The sequence below is a fragment of the Falco peregrinus genome, chromosome 7 (assembly GCF_023634155.1).
Source record: "Falco peregrinus isolate bFalPer1 chromosome 7, bFalPer1.pri, whole genome shotgun sequence".
NCBI lineage: Eukaryota > Metazoa > Chordata > Aves > Falconiformes > Falconidae > Falco > Falco peregrinus.
Genome location: NC_073727.1, coordinates 38993316 through 39005420, shown reverse-complemented (window position 1 = coordinate 39005420; position 12105 = coordinate 38993316). Strand labels below are relative to the sequence as shown.

The window sequence follows — 12105 nt, the reverse complement described above, 5'->3', positions numbered from 1 at the left end:
CTCTACACTGGCACTACACTCCAGCCTGTAGTGTTGTGTGGGATTGTTGTGACCCAAGTGCAGGATCTGGCACTTCTTGTTGAACTTCATGCAGTTGGCCTTGGCCAATCGATCCAGCTTGTCCAGATCCCTCTGTAGAGCCCTCCTACCCTCAAGCAGATCAACACTCCCCTCAGCCTGGTGTCACCTGCAAACTTACTGAGGGTGCACTCGATACCCTTGTCCAGACTGTCAATAAAGATATTGAATAGGACTGGCCTCAGTACTGAGCCCTGGGGAACTGTAAGTGAACTTGCAATGAACCTAGACCCTCCATATCTTAGGAAGCTTTTGAATAAATACAGAACTGAAGGATAAATATTCTGGAAGAATAAGCTTTAGGAGTGTTTCATCAATTTTGTTTTAGTATTTTGTATTGGTGTGGGGGAGACTGGAGTCTTTCTCTTTCCTCTGAAAGAATACACTTCAGAACTGTGATGGCACTATTACATTCTAATTTCTGAATATTCCTATATGAATAGAGTATCTTCGGAGTATATCCTTACCTGTTCCAGTTCTGGTGGAAGATACAAGTAGCAGCAGTGAATATGGTTCTGTCTCACCTGATACAGAATTAAAAATTGATCCATTCTCTTTCAAAACAAGAGCCAAATCCTGTGGAGAAAAAGATGGGAAGGGAATCCGGTCTCTTTTTCTGAGGTAAAGAGCTATCTGGCATTTATGTTATATGGTAGATTAGGAATGTGTGTATTGGGGTGGTTTTTATGAAGTTTCTTTTCACTGAGTGTATTTCATTCAGCATCCCAGATGAAAATTTTGAGGATCACAGTGCACCTCCTTCACCTGAAGAGAAAGATTCAGGGTTTTTCATGCTGAAGAAGGATAGTGAAAGAAGAGCCACTCTTCACAGGATATTAACTGAGGACCAAGAGAAGGTGGTGAGGAATTTGATGGAAGCTTTGGCTCAGGTAAAGTCATTTCAGAATGCAGCAAAAATTTTATGGAATTTGAATACTTATCTGCAGTTACCTGGAACTTTTGAAATGACATATAGTAAAGCAATTAAAAAATAAAGTTTGATTAAACTAGAAAGTATACACCACGTAAGTTTTTATGGTTTATTATTTTAGGTGGGCTATTAAAAATAGGCTTTAAAATTGTTTGCGCTGCATTACATATGCCTTTTGTGTTGCTTGTGAATGTTACATTACTGGGTATTAGTGCTGGCCAGACAACAGAAAAACATGTTCTCACAGTATTACATTTTGCCAGGGGTTTTCAAGTAGGACTAACTGAGGCTGTCAGGTCAACTCATGTAAGACAGATCATCCCCAGGAGGTGATTACTTTGCCCCTCTTTTAGAGTTCTGGCTGACTGCTTTGATGGAGGGAGGTTTAGGTCTTCTAGCCTGCTCTGGCCTTACGTTAGGTTATTGCACAGAAAAAAATGGGGCTGACTGGCCATTACCTTCTAGCTAACAGCCATAAAAGGGTAAAGAGGGGGCTAGGGAGAAAATAAATTGCAGCTATTCCTCACAGCAGTTGGGAGCACATATGGAGGGGAGGGAAGATGGAGTAACAGTGGGAGCTACAGCAAACAACAAAATAATTGCAGAATGACCTTTTGGCAGTCCTTTGTGGGAACAATTCATGATGATGTATCAGTTCAGGATGACACCAAATAAATTACAAGTCATTACCATGCTGCTAAATGTTGCAACACTGTAATTGGATGATGTGATTTTTTTGGTTCTTGTTTGTGATGTGTGCATGTTAATAGTTAATTGACTCCATTCTCAAGGCTAAGTATTGCTGGTCTAAAACATACTTGTATAAAATGTGACAGCTCATCTTCTAAAGATAGTACTGTTTAGAAACTTATGCAAACGGATATGATTCTTACGCATGTACTACAGTTAATGTACTTGGAAATTGGTGGCATACCAATAAAAAGAGCTTCTAACTCTTGGGGGGCGGGGAGAGGAGCCCACGGTTGTCCTGGTAACTGTAGAAAGCGTTAAAATAGAAGGCAATAAGAGAGATCTGTGATCTGTGCTTTGCTAGAGTGTTGCTATAACAGATGCAGTTGTTAGCATGCATATGAAAGGAATAATCAGTGATTGTGAGAGGCTGAAACTCAATCATGACTCCAGAGAGGGTGCTTGGTGTTTTACGCCTTCCTCAGCTGGGGCTGGAAGAGCCCAGGAGAGAAGCAGAGAGACATGGAGTTGTAGAGCCAAAGAGCTCAAAGCGTATGTGTGTGGGACTGTCCGCCCTTCGAGGGGATGCAGAACTCTTGACTCCCAAACACTGTTTTCTGTCTTGAGAGAGGGACCCTGCTCAAGGAGTAGGAAACTTACTCAAACCGTGGGAAAGCAGTAGTAACTGCAGTTAAGGGGAAGTTGAGTTGGCTTCTTGTTATGTCCTGCTTAAATGCAAGAAGTTACCAACAGGTGGAAGCTTGACTTGCTCGTTAGGCCTCACCAGGATTTAGGTTTTGATAGCGCTTTTCCCTTCACAAAAACTTTTCATAAGAACAATTTCAACATGGGGGGGCTAGGGGAAAAGAATGACCCTCCCAGAAATCTTATTAGGGAGCCATACTGATTGCCCTGTCCCCAGCATGCCTTGATAGACTTGGCTCTTCTAATCCAGGGCTACAGTGTGTTGTGTCCACCTATCTGCCCTACTGTTTTTTTAATTATTTACATGAAAAGGAGATCAGCTACAGCAGCACAGAGTGAGGATCCACCAATATAGTCAATCATCAGGTGAATTCTCCAAAAAGCTGATTAGGGTCAGAGGCTAGGATCTTTTATCTCAGAGATAGGTGCTTTGGTCAGTGGAATGTTTGACTGCTTTAGAGCTTTTTATTTTATTTTATTTTTTGTTTCTCTCAAATAATCAAATTGTCTTTGTCTCATCCTGATCAGAATTAACTGTTAGTTAAAACCTCAATGTTATGGGCAAACAGAGTTCTTGATGTCTGGCCAGCTGTAACATTCATGACGTAAAACTGGCAAATGCAACAGAACCAAACAGCATAATGTGTCCTGCTGTTATGGAAATCAGTGTTAGATATCTTTAGTCTATAAATAATCGCTTCATTCAGAATAAGCATCTAGTACTTCATTTTGAACAACTAGTATGGTTTCCTATATCTGGCTTAATTTTAAGATCTGGAATTGAAATTTATATTCAGTTGGCATAACTTTAGAGAGTAAATACAGTCCTTTGCTTCCTAGTTACTTACGTGGTTATTCTGATGAATACTTTTGAACTTTTGCTGCTTTGGTAGCTCATGCGAAAACACAAAACCTTTTAAAAAGGATATTTATAATAGAAAGGTGGGAGATTTGTAGACCTGTTATAAGAATAGGTAAGTGTAGAAGTACCAGGAAAGAATTAGACTTTAGTTGAGCATTCTGCACAACTTTGACTAATCCTTTCTTTTAAATGTGACTGTGGGACTTTGCATGTTGCCTCTCAGAGGCAACTCTGAAATAAGAGGCACTGCAAAGTACCTGTTTGCAATTAAGAGTAATTTGTAGTATTCCATGCACACTACAGTTATTTATATCTTTTCACTCCTTCCTGTACAATGAGACTTACAGACTATAGTGTGCATATGAACTTCAGCAACTGATATTAAATGAAGTCAGCTACTTGCTTGTCAAGCAATCTGCGTTACCAGGGAGCTCAGCAGTAGAGCTCCTGGGCTGCTACCATTACCTAACCTGCAGCTGCACCTTTTCCCTAACCATAGCAGCAGAGTTTCTGAAACTCCATATTGCCAGGTGATGTTATTGGCTGAAGTCCGTCTGGGTGTACGTTTCAAAAGATGGCTATCAAAACTGTTTCTTTTCTTCTCTCTTTTACTAGGGAGCTGAAGAACCCAAGCTAAAATGGGAACATATCACAACGCTTGTTTCCAGCCTCAGAGAGTTTGTACGGTCCACTGATCGTAAAATTATCGCAACAACTCTTTCAAAACTGAAACTGGAGTTAGACTTTGACAGCCATGGTATCAGTCAAGTGCAGCTCGTGCTGTTTGGTTTTCAAGATGCTGTAAGTTGTCATTTTTACTAAGTTTTGTGCACCAAAACTGGAAGGAAAAAAAAAAAAAGAAGCTAGAATCCAGAAGCAAAGAAAACTTCATTAACTTCTACCCACGGTTACTGAGACAATAATATTTGAGGGCTTTGAACCTGCAATAACAAAATCTCAGACCCACAGCCATGACTTGGTTTCGTTTGGTTGCCATGTGATCTTTTGGCAGTACACAGGCCCTGAACACAACTGTTGAGATTTTGCTGATTAAGGATCTGGAAGGTTCAGCATAGTTGTATAAACACTGTGTTCATGATTAAGATGAATAACCAACATGAGAAGGGTGCAGCTGTGCTGGGCATCACTTTTCCAGACTGAAGTCGCATAGTAAAAATGAAATGACAATGGAAGTAGGCATTTGAGGCGGATGATTCTGTTAGCATTTAAACCTGGGGCACTCTGACAAGTAAAAGAGCTGTCAGGAAGGATTGCATAGCATGTAAACTGTTGCATAGACTACACTGACAAGAATTAGATGCTGTTTATGAAAAAACCCAAACATGTGAAATGAATCTGTAAAAGGTTTCTACAAATCAAAGTTTTCTCTTTGAGTTTTCACTTTGAATACACTTCATCTCTCCTTTCTACTTAGCTTCACATTAATACTGTTCTGACACTTGGAAAAAGAAAAACCAAATGTACAAGGTCAAGAGAAAAATGGAGGGGGCAAAAGTACAAATATCTGCGTTGGCTTTCTGATAGAGATGTTGCTGGGCATCAGTTGTTCAGTGATAATTGCCTGAATCATGTTCTTTTCAGTAAGAATTTTACCATCTTCTGTTAACTTAATCATTACAAGTTGCTGGTTTTTAACTGATAAACGTCTTTTTCATTACTATTGCTCTATCATTTAACTAAGATAACCCAAAGAAATGAAAGCTTTGCTTTGTATGTGTCCTGTCTTAATTCTTTTGGACATACATTAGATTTCCATAGTAGAACACTGAAATCCAAATCAGTATCAAGACCTCAGATACTGCAGAGACTGGGATAATTGCTAAAAGTGAGGGGGAGTAGTTCTCTTGTTCTCAGGCAGGACTTAATAAGGTAATCTTAGGTAACAAGTTTTAATAATCACAATATCCTCATCAGCAAGCAAGAAAAAGTAGTTTTGTGCTGTAATATGAATAGCTAAATCACATTACTGGGGATCACCGTGTTCTTGACAAAGTTACATCGTGCTTGTTCAGTTCTTAAGCAGGCTGCACTTGGCTAAACGCGTCAGTGTCTCGGCCGGAGTCAGTATGGGGAGGCACAAAGCGCCTGCAAACAGGAGCTGCGCTGCCTCTGAGGGCGGTGGGCCAGCCTCTGGGGCCCTTGGGCAGCAGCTGCCCAGGTGTGGGGCACCGGGCAGGCTCCCGTGGCACTGCTGACAGCTCTCCGAGTCCCGGCACGGTGTCCAAGTGCCATCTCCTGGCTGTTGGTGATAGAAACGAGGAGACACGGGTACTGTGTTAGTTGACCCTGGCTAGCAGGTAGAGGAAAGCCCCTACCCAGTTGCTCCTTTGCTTCCTCCCAGCGGGATGAGGGAGAGGATGGAAAGGGCAAAAAGTGAGAAAACTTGTGGGTCAAGAGAAAGACTGTTTAATAAGGGGGGGGACCCCAAATCTCACAAGTGATGCAAAAGCACTCACTCACCACTAGTAGACTAATGCTCGACTGGTCCCTGAGCAATCGCTACCCCTCTAGTTTTATTGCTGTGTGTGGTATTATGTGGAAGGGAATATCTCTTCGGTTGGTTTGTCAACCATGTCCTGTTCCAGCCTTTTAAGCCACCCCCAGCCTACTCAGTGGTGGGGCAGTGTAAGAAACACAGAAGGCCTTGACACTGTGTAAGCTCTGCTCAGCAACAGCTAAACCATGGGTGTGTTATCAAGGCTGTTTTAGTCACCAGTCTGACACATAGCACCATATGGGCTGCCATGAAGAAAGTTAACTCCATCCCAGCCAAAGCACCCAGTACAGGTACCTGCATAAGTTACTGCATTTCCAAATACTGTTGCTTTGGGGCAGTGAAAATAAAATTATTAATAACATTTATTAACTTTTACATATCTTCTGAAGGCACCATTCATGTAACTTCAGTCATTTTTTACAGAGAAGTTATCACAATGTGAGAGAATTAAACTCCTCTCTTTTTTAGGAAGACCCAAGAGTGAAGTATCTTCTCACCACATTTTTTAGTAAGCAGTAGTTGCTCCTTTTTTTAATAAGGCTTCTGAGTAAGTTTATAATTTTCTAAACACAGATATATTTGTTTCTTCCTGCAACTTCTCAAGTTCTGCTGTGACAGTCTGTTGCCTTGGTCTGCTTCTGTGCCTGGAAAACAGCATCAAGTCTGTTCTGTGCTGTTGCCATTTACTGTGGCTAGGCGCTTTGCTGTAGCACTGTCACCCCACCTGCTTCTTCCCTGTTGTTTGGAAGTTGGAAAAAAAAATCCCCCAAGGTAGAGTTATTCTTGCAAGTGGCGTGGAGCATCCATAAAGACACCTGGGAATATGGCTAAAAGCAGTTTGAAAGCAGGCCTGTAGGCAATCAGGAGCAGCCTGGTACAGAATACTATCTGATTGTACGAAGTAAAAAGTAGAAGGAAAGAGAAAATGGCACAGCACACAATTGAAGTTCCCTGACTATTTAAAATCACGTTAATTAACTATTTTCTGAATTAAGAAGGAGCGGCATTACATTAGTTCTTTGATATTTCCTACAATTGTACTTTAAAATAGATAAGTATTGCTCAGAGCAAGGAGTGAAAACGATGCCAAAAAAATAACAAGACTAATTAGCTTAAGTTACAAGCCTTCCATAACATGGTCCTTGGTATTTGTCCTGCTCACATGCTTCTTTTAATCTCCACACCCATGAAAGTTAAATGAACTTCAGTATTGCTGACATAAAAAAAATCACCTAATGCAGAAACTAGTACTTGATAAAAAATACAAAATACCGTGTGACTTGTGATAAAATGGCGGAAGTTGGCAGTGTTGCTATTTTCTTCATTTAATAACAACATGAAACAGTTTTAATCACCTGCTTTAATACAGCACCTATAAGTTCAAACACTTTATATAATGATGACGTATATTATAGTTTTAAGTTGGGGGGACACTGAATATCTGAACTGAATTCTCTGATGCTAGGTCAATAAAGTTCTCCGAAATCATAACATCAAGCCACATTGGATGTTTGCATTGGACAGCATAATCAGAAAAGCTGTGCAGACTGCTATTACTATTCTGGTCCCAGGTGAGTCATTTCTTAATACTCAGCGAATATTTTTTAGCTGATCTCTTTAAACATGCTTTAGAGTTGTGATTATGACACTTCACTTAAGATTTTGAAACCAGCAGTGGCCTTTTTCCTGTTCAGTCTGTTTTGCAGCTCAAAAACTAATCAGTGTATTGCCCGAGTTGTTTTGGAAAGCACCTTTCCAAGATGCGTAACCTAAACAACTCTGCAACACAGTGAGCAGGAGTAGGCTAAGGTGCTCTGGAGCCTAATTTTTTGAGGTGCACAGTGCTGCCCCTTGAAATCCAAAGGACAGACCACTTGCCAGCGCATTGCTGATTTTGGAAGGTGTTTTGCAAAGCATAGGTTAATGATATGCTTTTCAGAGCACTCAAAAAATCTCTGGCTCCTGGTCAGAAGCTGTCTAAAGAAAAAAAATATCTGCAGTGCCTGCAGTTTGAATATTGTATTTGGAATTGTTGTGGAAGTAGTATGCATGGCATACATGGGTCTGTGTAGAAGAAACTGCAGCCCATTCTGTTAGTACTTATACCTATTTCCAGAGTTAGTTTCTCTTCTGCTTCTTAACTTCTAAGCTTGTGATTCTCTCGTTCCCTACGCTGGAATTAATGGTGAAATTTTCAAGTGTATGATTTCATGCTTTAAGGCTGAAGTCAGAATACTTAGTTCCTGTTTTCTGCAGCGGGTTAAGGCTTAAATTATCAACAAGGGGATCTGAAAATTCCAAAGTTACAGCTCTTCCTGTTCTCTGTGGTATTTTCCGTATCCCCAGCACGACCAGCAAGGCATAAATCGGGTTTCTGTGTTACTTAGAATTCATAAGGAAAATCTGTCTTTTGATTAGAATACCAAACACCTTTGAGAGGCACGTACTTTATTGCTGTATAACAGGATTGCTGTAGAATTCCTTCTTAATACACTCTTCTTCCCTATACTGCTCAGTATCAGCGTTAATTGTACATGGTCAGGCTTTAACAAAAGCCTTGGTGCCCTAGTAGCTTTCGGGTACTGATCATTTGCCTTTCCCCTGATTGCCTTAACCTACTTTTGATTGCTTCCCTTTGCCCTGGTCTGATGATGATGATGATGTGAAGATTTATCTCTGGCTTTAGCACTTCTAAAAGTTATGGGATATTTTAGGAGTGGTGCAAAGCCCATGTTGTGTAGTTATGCTGCCTGGTAGTGAGCTTCTGTTCTTACTAGCATGATGCAGAAGTTCAAAGCAAATTCAGACATACTTGCCTAGCAATATTTGGGTAACTGCTATATAATCTTTCTGCTTTCTTTAATTTAGAGGAAGCATAGCACAGTATGTTCAGCCTTGAAAAAGGTATGTAGCATTTAAATGAAGAGATGAAATGGATCAAGGAACAAATGTCCCTTTTGTAAAGCAGAGAAACATACATGTTAGTTCTTCAGTGGAAAAATCAAAACTGTATAAAACCCAAGTGTGATTCAGAAAAAAAGAATGTTTTGATGAGGAGACTAAAGGGAGTGCTCAGCAGCAAGAAGCCACAATCGAAGGAAGGAAGGAAGATTTATATTAAATGGTTGGAATTAACAAACAGATGTTGTTGCAGTGATAGGTTGTGTAGGAGTATAAGAGCTTATGTATGTATGCATACCTGGTAAGATCTGGTAGGTAGTTTAAACAAGGAATAACAGAAACCAGAGTCCTCATACAGCTTTGTGTCCAGTTTTGTGGATGAACGTCATTACAAAATAGGCAGTGTTCTCTCCGATAAGTAGAAAGGAAGTGTGCTACATTTCATTTTCAAGAGAAGGGGTCTGCTTGTTATTTCCTCTCTATATCTTTGGATATAGTAGTTTTTCAGAAAACGTGATACTCTTATAATGAGATAATACTAAATATGCCAGAATAGCAACAACTGGAATAGCTGGATATAAAAGACATAAAAAGCTGGATATAAAACCCCAAATGTTTATTTGTTTAATAAAGCAGTTCAGGTCAGACGTGTAAGAAATTATAAACAACTGAGAATGGCATTAAGCAAAAGAAAGTACTTCTGCTGCACATAGTACATCAGCACAATTTGTTGTGAAATGCTAGCCAAATCTGGAAGCCTATTCATCCAGATTTTTGGTTTTTAAAGCTTTTGAACATTCAATAGGCTGAAAAATAATCCACATAAACTAAGATGCTGTTATGGTCTGAGTGATTTTAAACCCCTAGAAAATATTATCTGTTCTTTTGCTACAGAAATTTCAGGTCTGGTTTAACCAAAGTTGTAGCATGATCTCTAAATAGTCACTTAGGTCTGCTTTTGTTTTAACATTTAACTAATGTTTAACATCTTCAATGTTTTTTCTTCTGCTTATATTTTAATGTTCCTAATAGAATTGAGGCCACATTTTAGTCTTGCATCTGAAAGTGATACAGCAGATCAAGATGATATAGAAGTTGAAGAAGACCAAGATGAACGGCCTCAAAATCAAACCATCCAACAGCCTTGCATTGTCATGGAAGATGCAGTAGCTACCTCAGGTGTGAGCACACTCAGCTCTACAGTATCCCATGACTCACAGGCTGCTCACAGATCACTGAGTGTCCAGCTGGGCAGGCTAAAATTAGAGACAAACAGGTAAGTTTAGACATCAGGAGATACTAGCCCTCTTGTGACAGTATGTGGTGTTTTGTTTTTAGAATATATGTGCTAGAATACTAGTGGCACTATCAGTAATAGTACTGCAAGTTGTTAATATAAATGATGGTCATTGTTTAGCCGTGACCAATCTCTTGTATTAGTTTTATTTATTTCAAAACAATGGTGATGCAAGTTAAGGCCAGTCTTGATTTCAGGTGCCCTTTCAAGGAAGGTCCAAAAAACCCTGAGCTTGCTGCCAAGCTGCTGCTTTTTCTCTCCTTCATGTGCTGTGTATGGCTGATGAATGGTGTTATGTTTTGTTTCCATTAAGACAGAACTTGCTGTTCTTTTCTATAGTTATTCTTGGGGAATGAGCTTGAGCTAATTGACAGCCACACTCCACAAGGAAACTGCTTCAGACTTGTTTTTTGCACAGAATTCACTACAGCAGGATCGGTGCTTATCAGCAGGCATTACCTTTTTATTAAATAAATTTTGTTTAATAGAGAAAGATGGGCAAAATACGTGTGTTGTTTAAAAGAAGAAATAAGCCAGACATTTGGATACTGGATTTTTTTCCCAGAAATATACATACTCCACTTTAAACCTGAGAAGTGTTTTTTACGTTTTTGTCATTTAAGAAATGTCAGAGACAAATCTGTCTTTATTATTTTATCCAAATAATTTTCATATTTTGTTTCCTTCTCATTAAAATACACCAGTTTGTCTCTTTAAAGTAGATATTTTAGCTTTTGCAGCACCTGACCTCAGTAAATTTTGCATATGACCTTGATAGAAAGAGAACATGGCTTCAGTAAGACAGTTGCTATGCTGCTAGAACATTCTTTGTAGTTACTGTTCCAATTTAAATTAAAATATCAAATTGTACTTCACTTTTAAATGTGTCCAAGAATTTTGCCATAATTAGAGTAATTCATTAGGCAGTACCACTTCAATAAAGCATCAGTATTTTTGAGTTCTTATGTTACAATTCATTTTTTTGCTTGTGACCACTGAGAAATACTTTGATTGCCTTGTCGATACACCTAAAGACATAATTAATTGAGACTGGCTCACTTGACTTCCCAAGTTTATGATGGGGAGTGGTATCAGAAGTGATGAATTTGTAGAGGTACTGTTTTCTAGCACTTTGCTTTTGTAAATCTCTCAAATGCAAAGTCTTTGGCCAAATAATCACATCCTGTCATTCATACAGAAATTTTGAGGTAAATAATAGACAGTGGTTTAAGTATTAATTAAAACTTTACTGGCACAAGCAGCAAGTAATTATCAAGAAAAAGAGATTATTATTTTATTGGTCCTGAAGCCTTTTTCGACCAGAATGGATAGAGAAGGAATAAGTCAACTGAAAGGTCTGGACAGAGTAGAGATTAATCTTTCTGCACTGAGCTGGGGGTGTGTGTAAAGGCACAAAGCAGCTCTGTTCACATGCAGCATGGACTTGTTAAGAATTGTTAGCTTAGATGCGTAAGCACTCAAATGCAACTGTGCTGCTGGTAGGCCTGCATGCAAGCTATAAATAGGGCTAGATGTTTTTACAAAGCAATCATGCAGGATGCGGCTTACTTCTGTGCAAAGACAGGTAAGGTGCTTTTGTGGCACATTCTCTAGCTGAATTCCAGAACGTCCCTGTCTTTCAGTGTCCCAGAAAAAAAGTCGCAGTGCTTAACTGGTATAAATAAATAAAATGTATAAAACAAAACAAAACAAAAAAAAGGAAACAAAATACTACTGAAATGGAATGGTTATTGCGTATTTCTCAGGCTGACAAAGGCTTCAGGAAAGGGATGAAGATGCTGCAATACTTTCCAGGCAGAACTTCCTAAGACTCACAAGTCAGCAGTACGTTTATGAGTGTGTTCTCCATGTACAGTTTCTCTGACCAAGTTCCTGAATACATATTGTTCACAAGTCCTGCTTTTTACTAAAACACTTTTCTAAAATAACAAATTGCGGCAGTTTCTCATACTAATTTTCCATTGTATTCTAATTATTTTCCTTTGACCACTGTGAAAGGTGCTGACCACTGAATCTCTCTGGGTTTGTGTTACGAAGGAAGTCAAACATGGGTTCCAATTTATTTCTGCTTGACATTCTCAAGAGTAGTTGCTTAGTAGAGG

At 39.3% G+C, this 12105-nt stretch overlaps 1 protein-coding gene across 1 annotated transcript in view; it reads left to right on the top strand.

Annotated features, from left to right (window-relative positions):
* The window catches only part of MAP3K5 (mitogen-activated protein kinase kinase kinase 5), a 108575-nt gene that overhangs the window by 92186 nt on the left and 4284 nt on the right, over positions 1-12105 (top strand). Inside the window, exons 22-26 of the mRNA XM_055810378.1 lie at positions 522-699; positions 800-968; positions 3882-4067; positions 7250-7355; positions 9718-9961. Coding sequence (XP_055666353.1) covers positions 522-699; positions 800-968; positions 3882-4067; positions 7250-7355; positions 9718-9961 — 883 coding nt within the window. The remainder of the gene's footprint in view (positions 1-521; positions 700-799; positions 969-3881; positions 4068-7249; positions 7356-9717; positions 9962-12105) is intronic.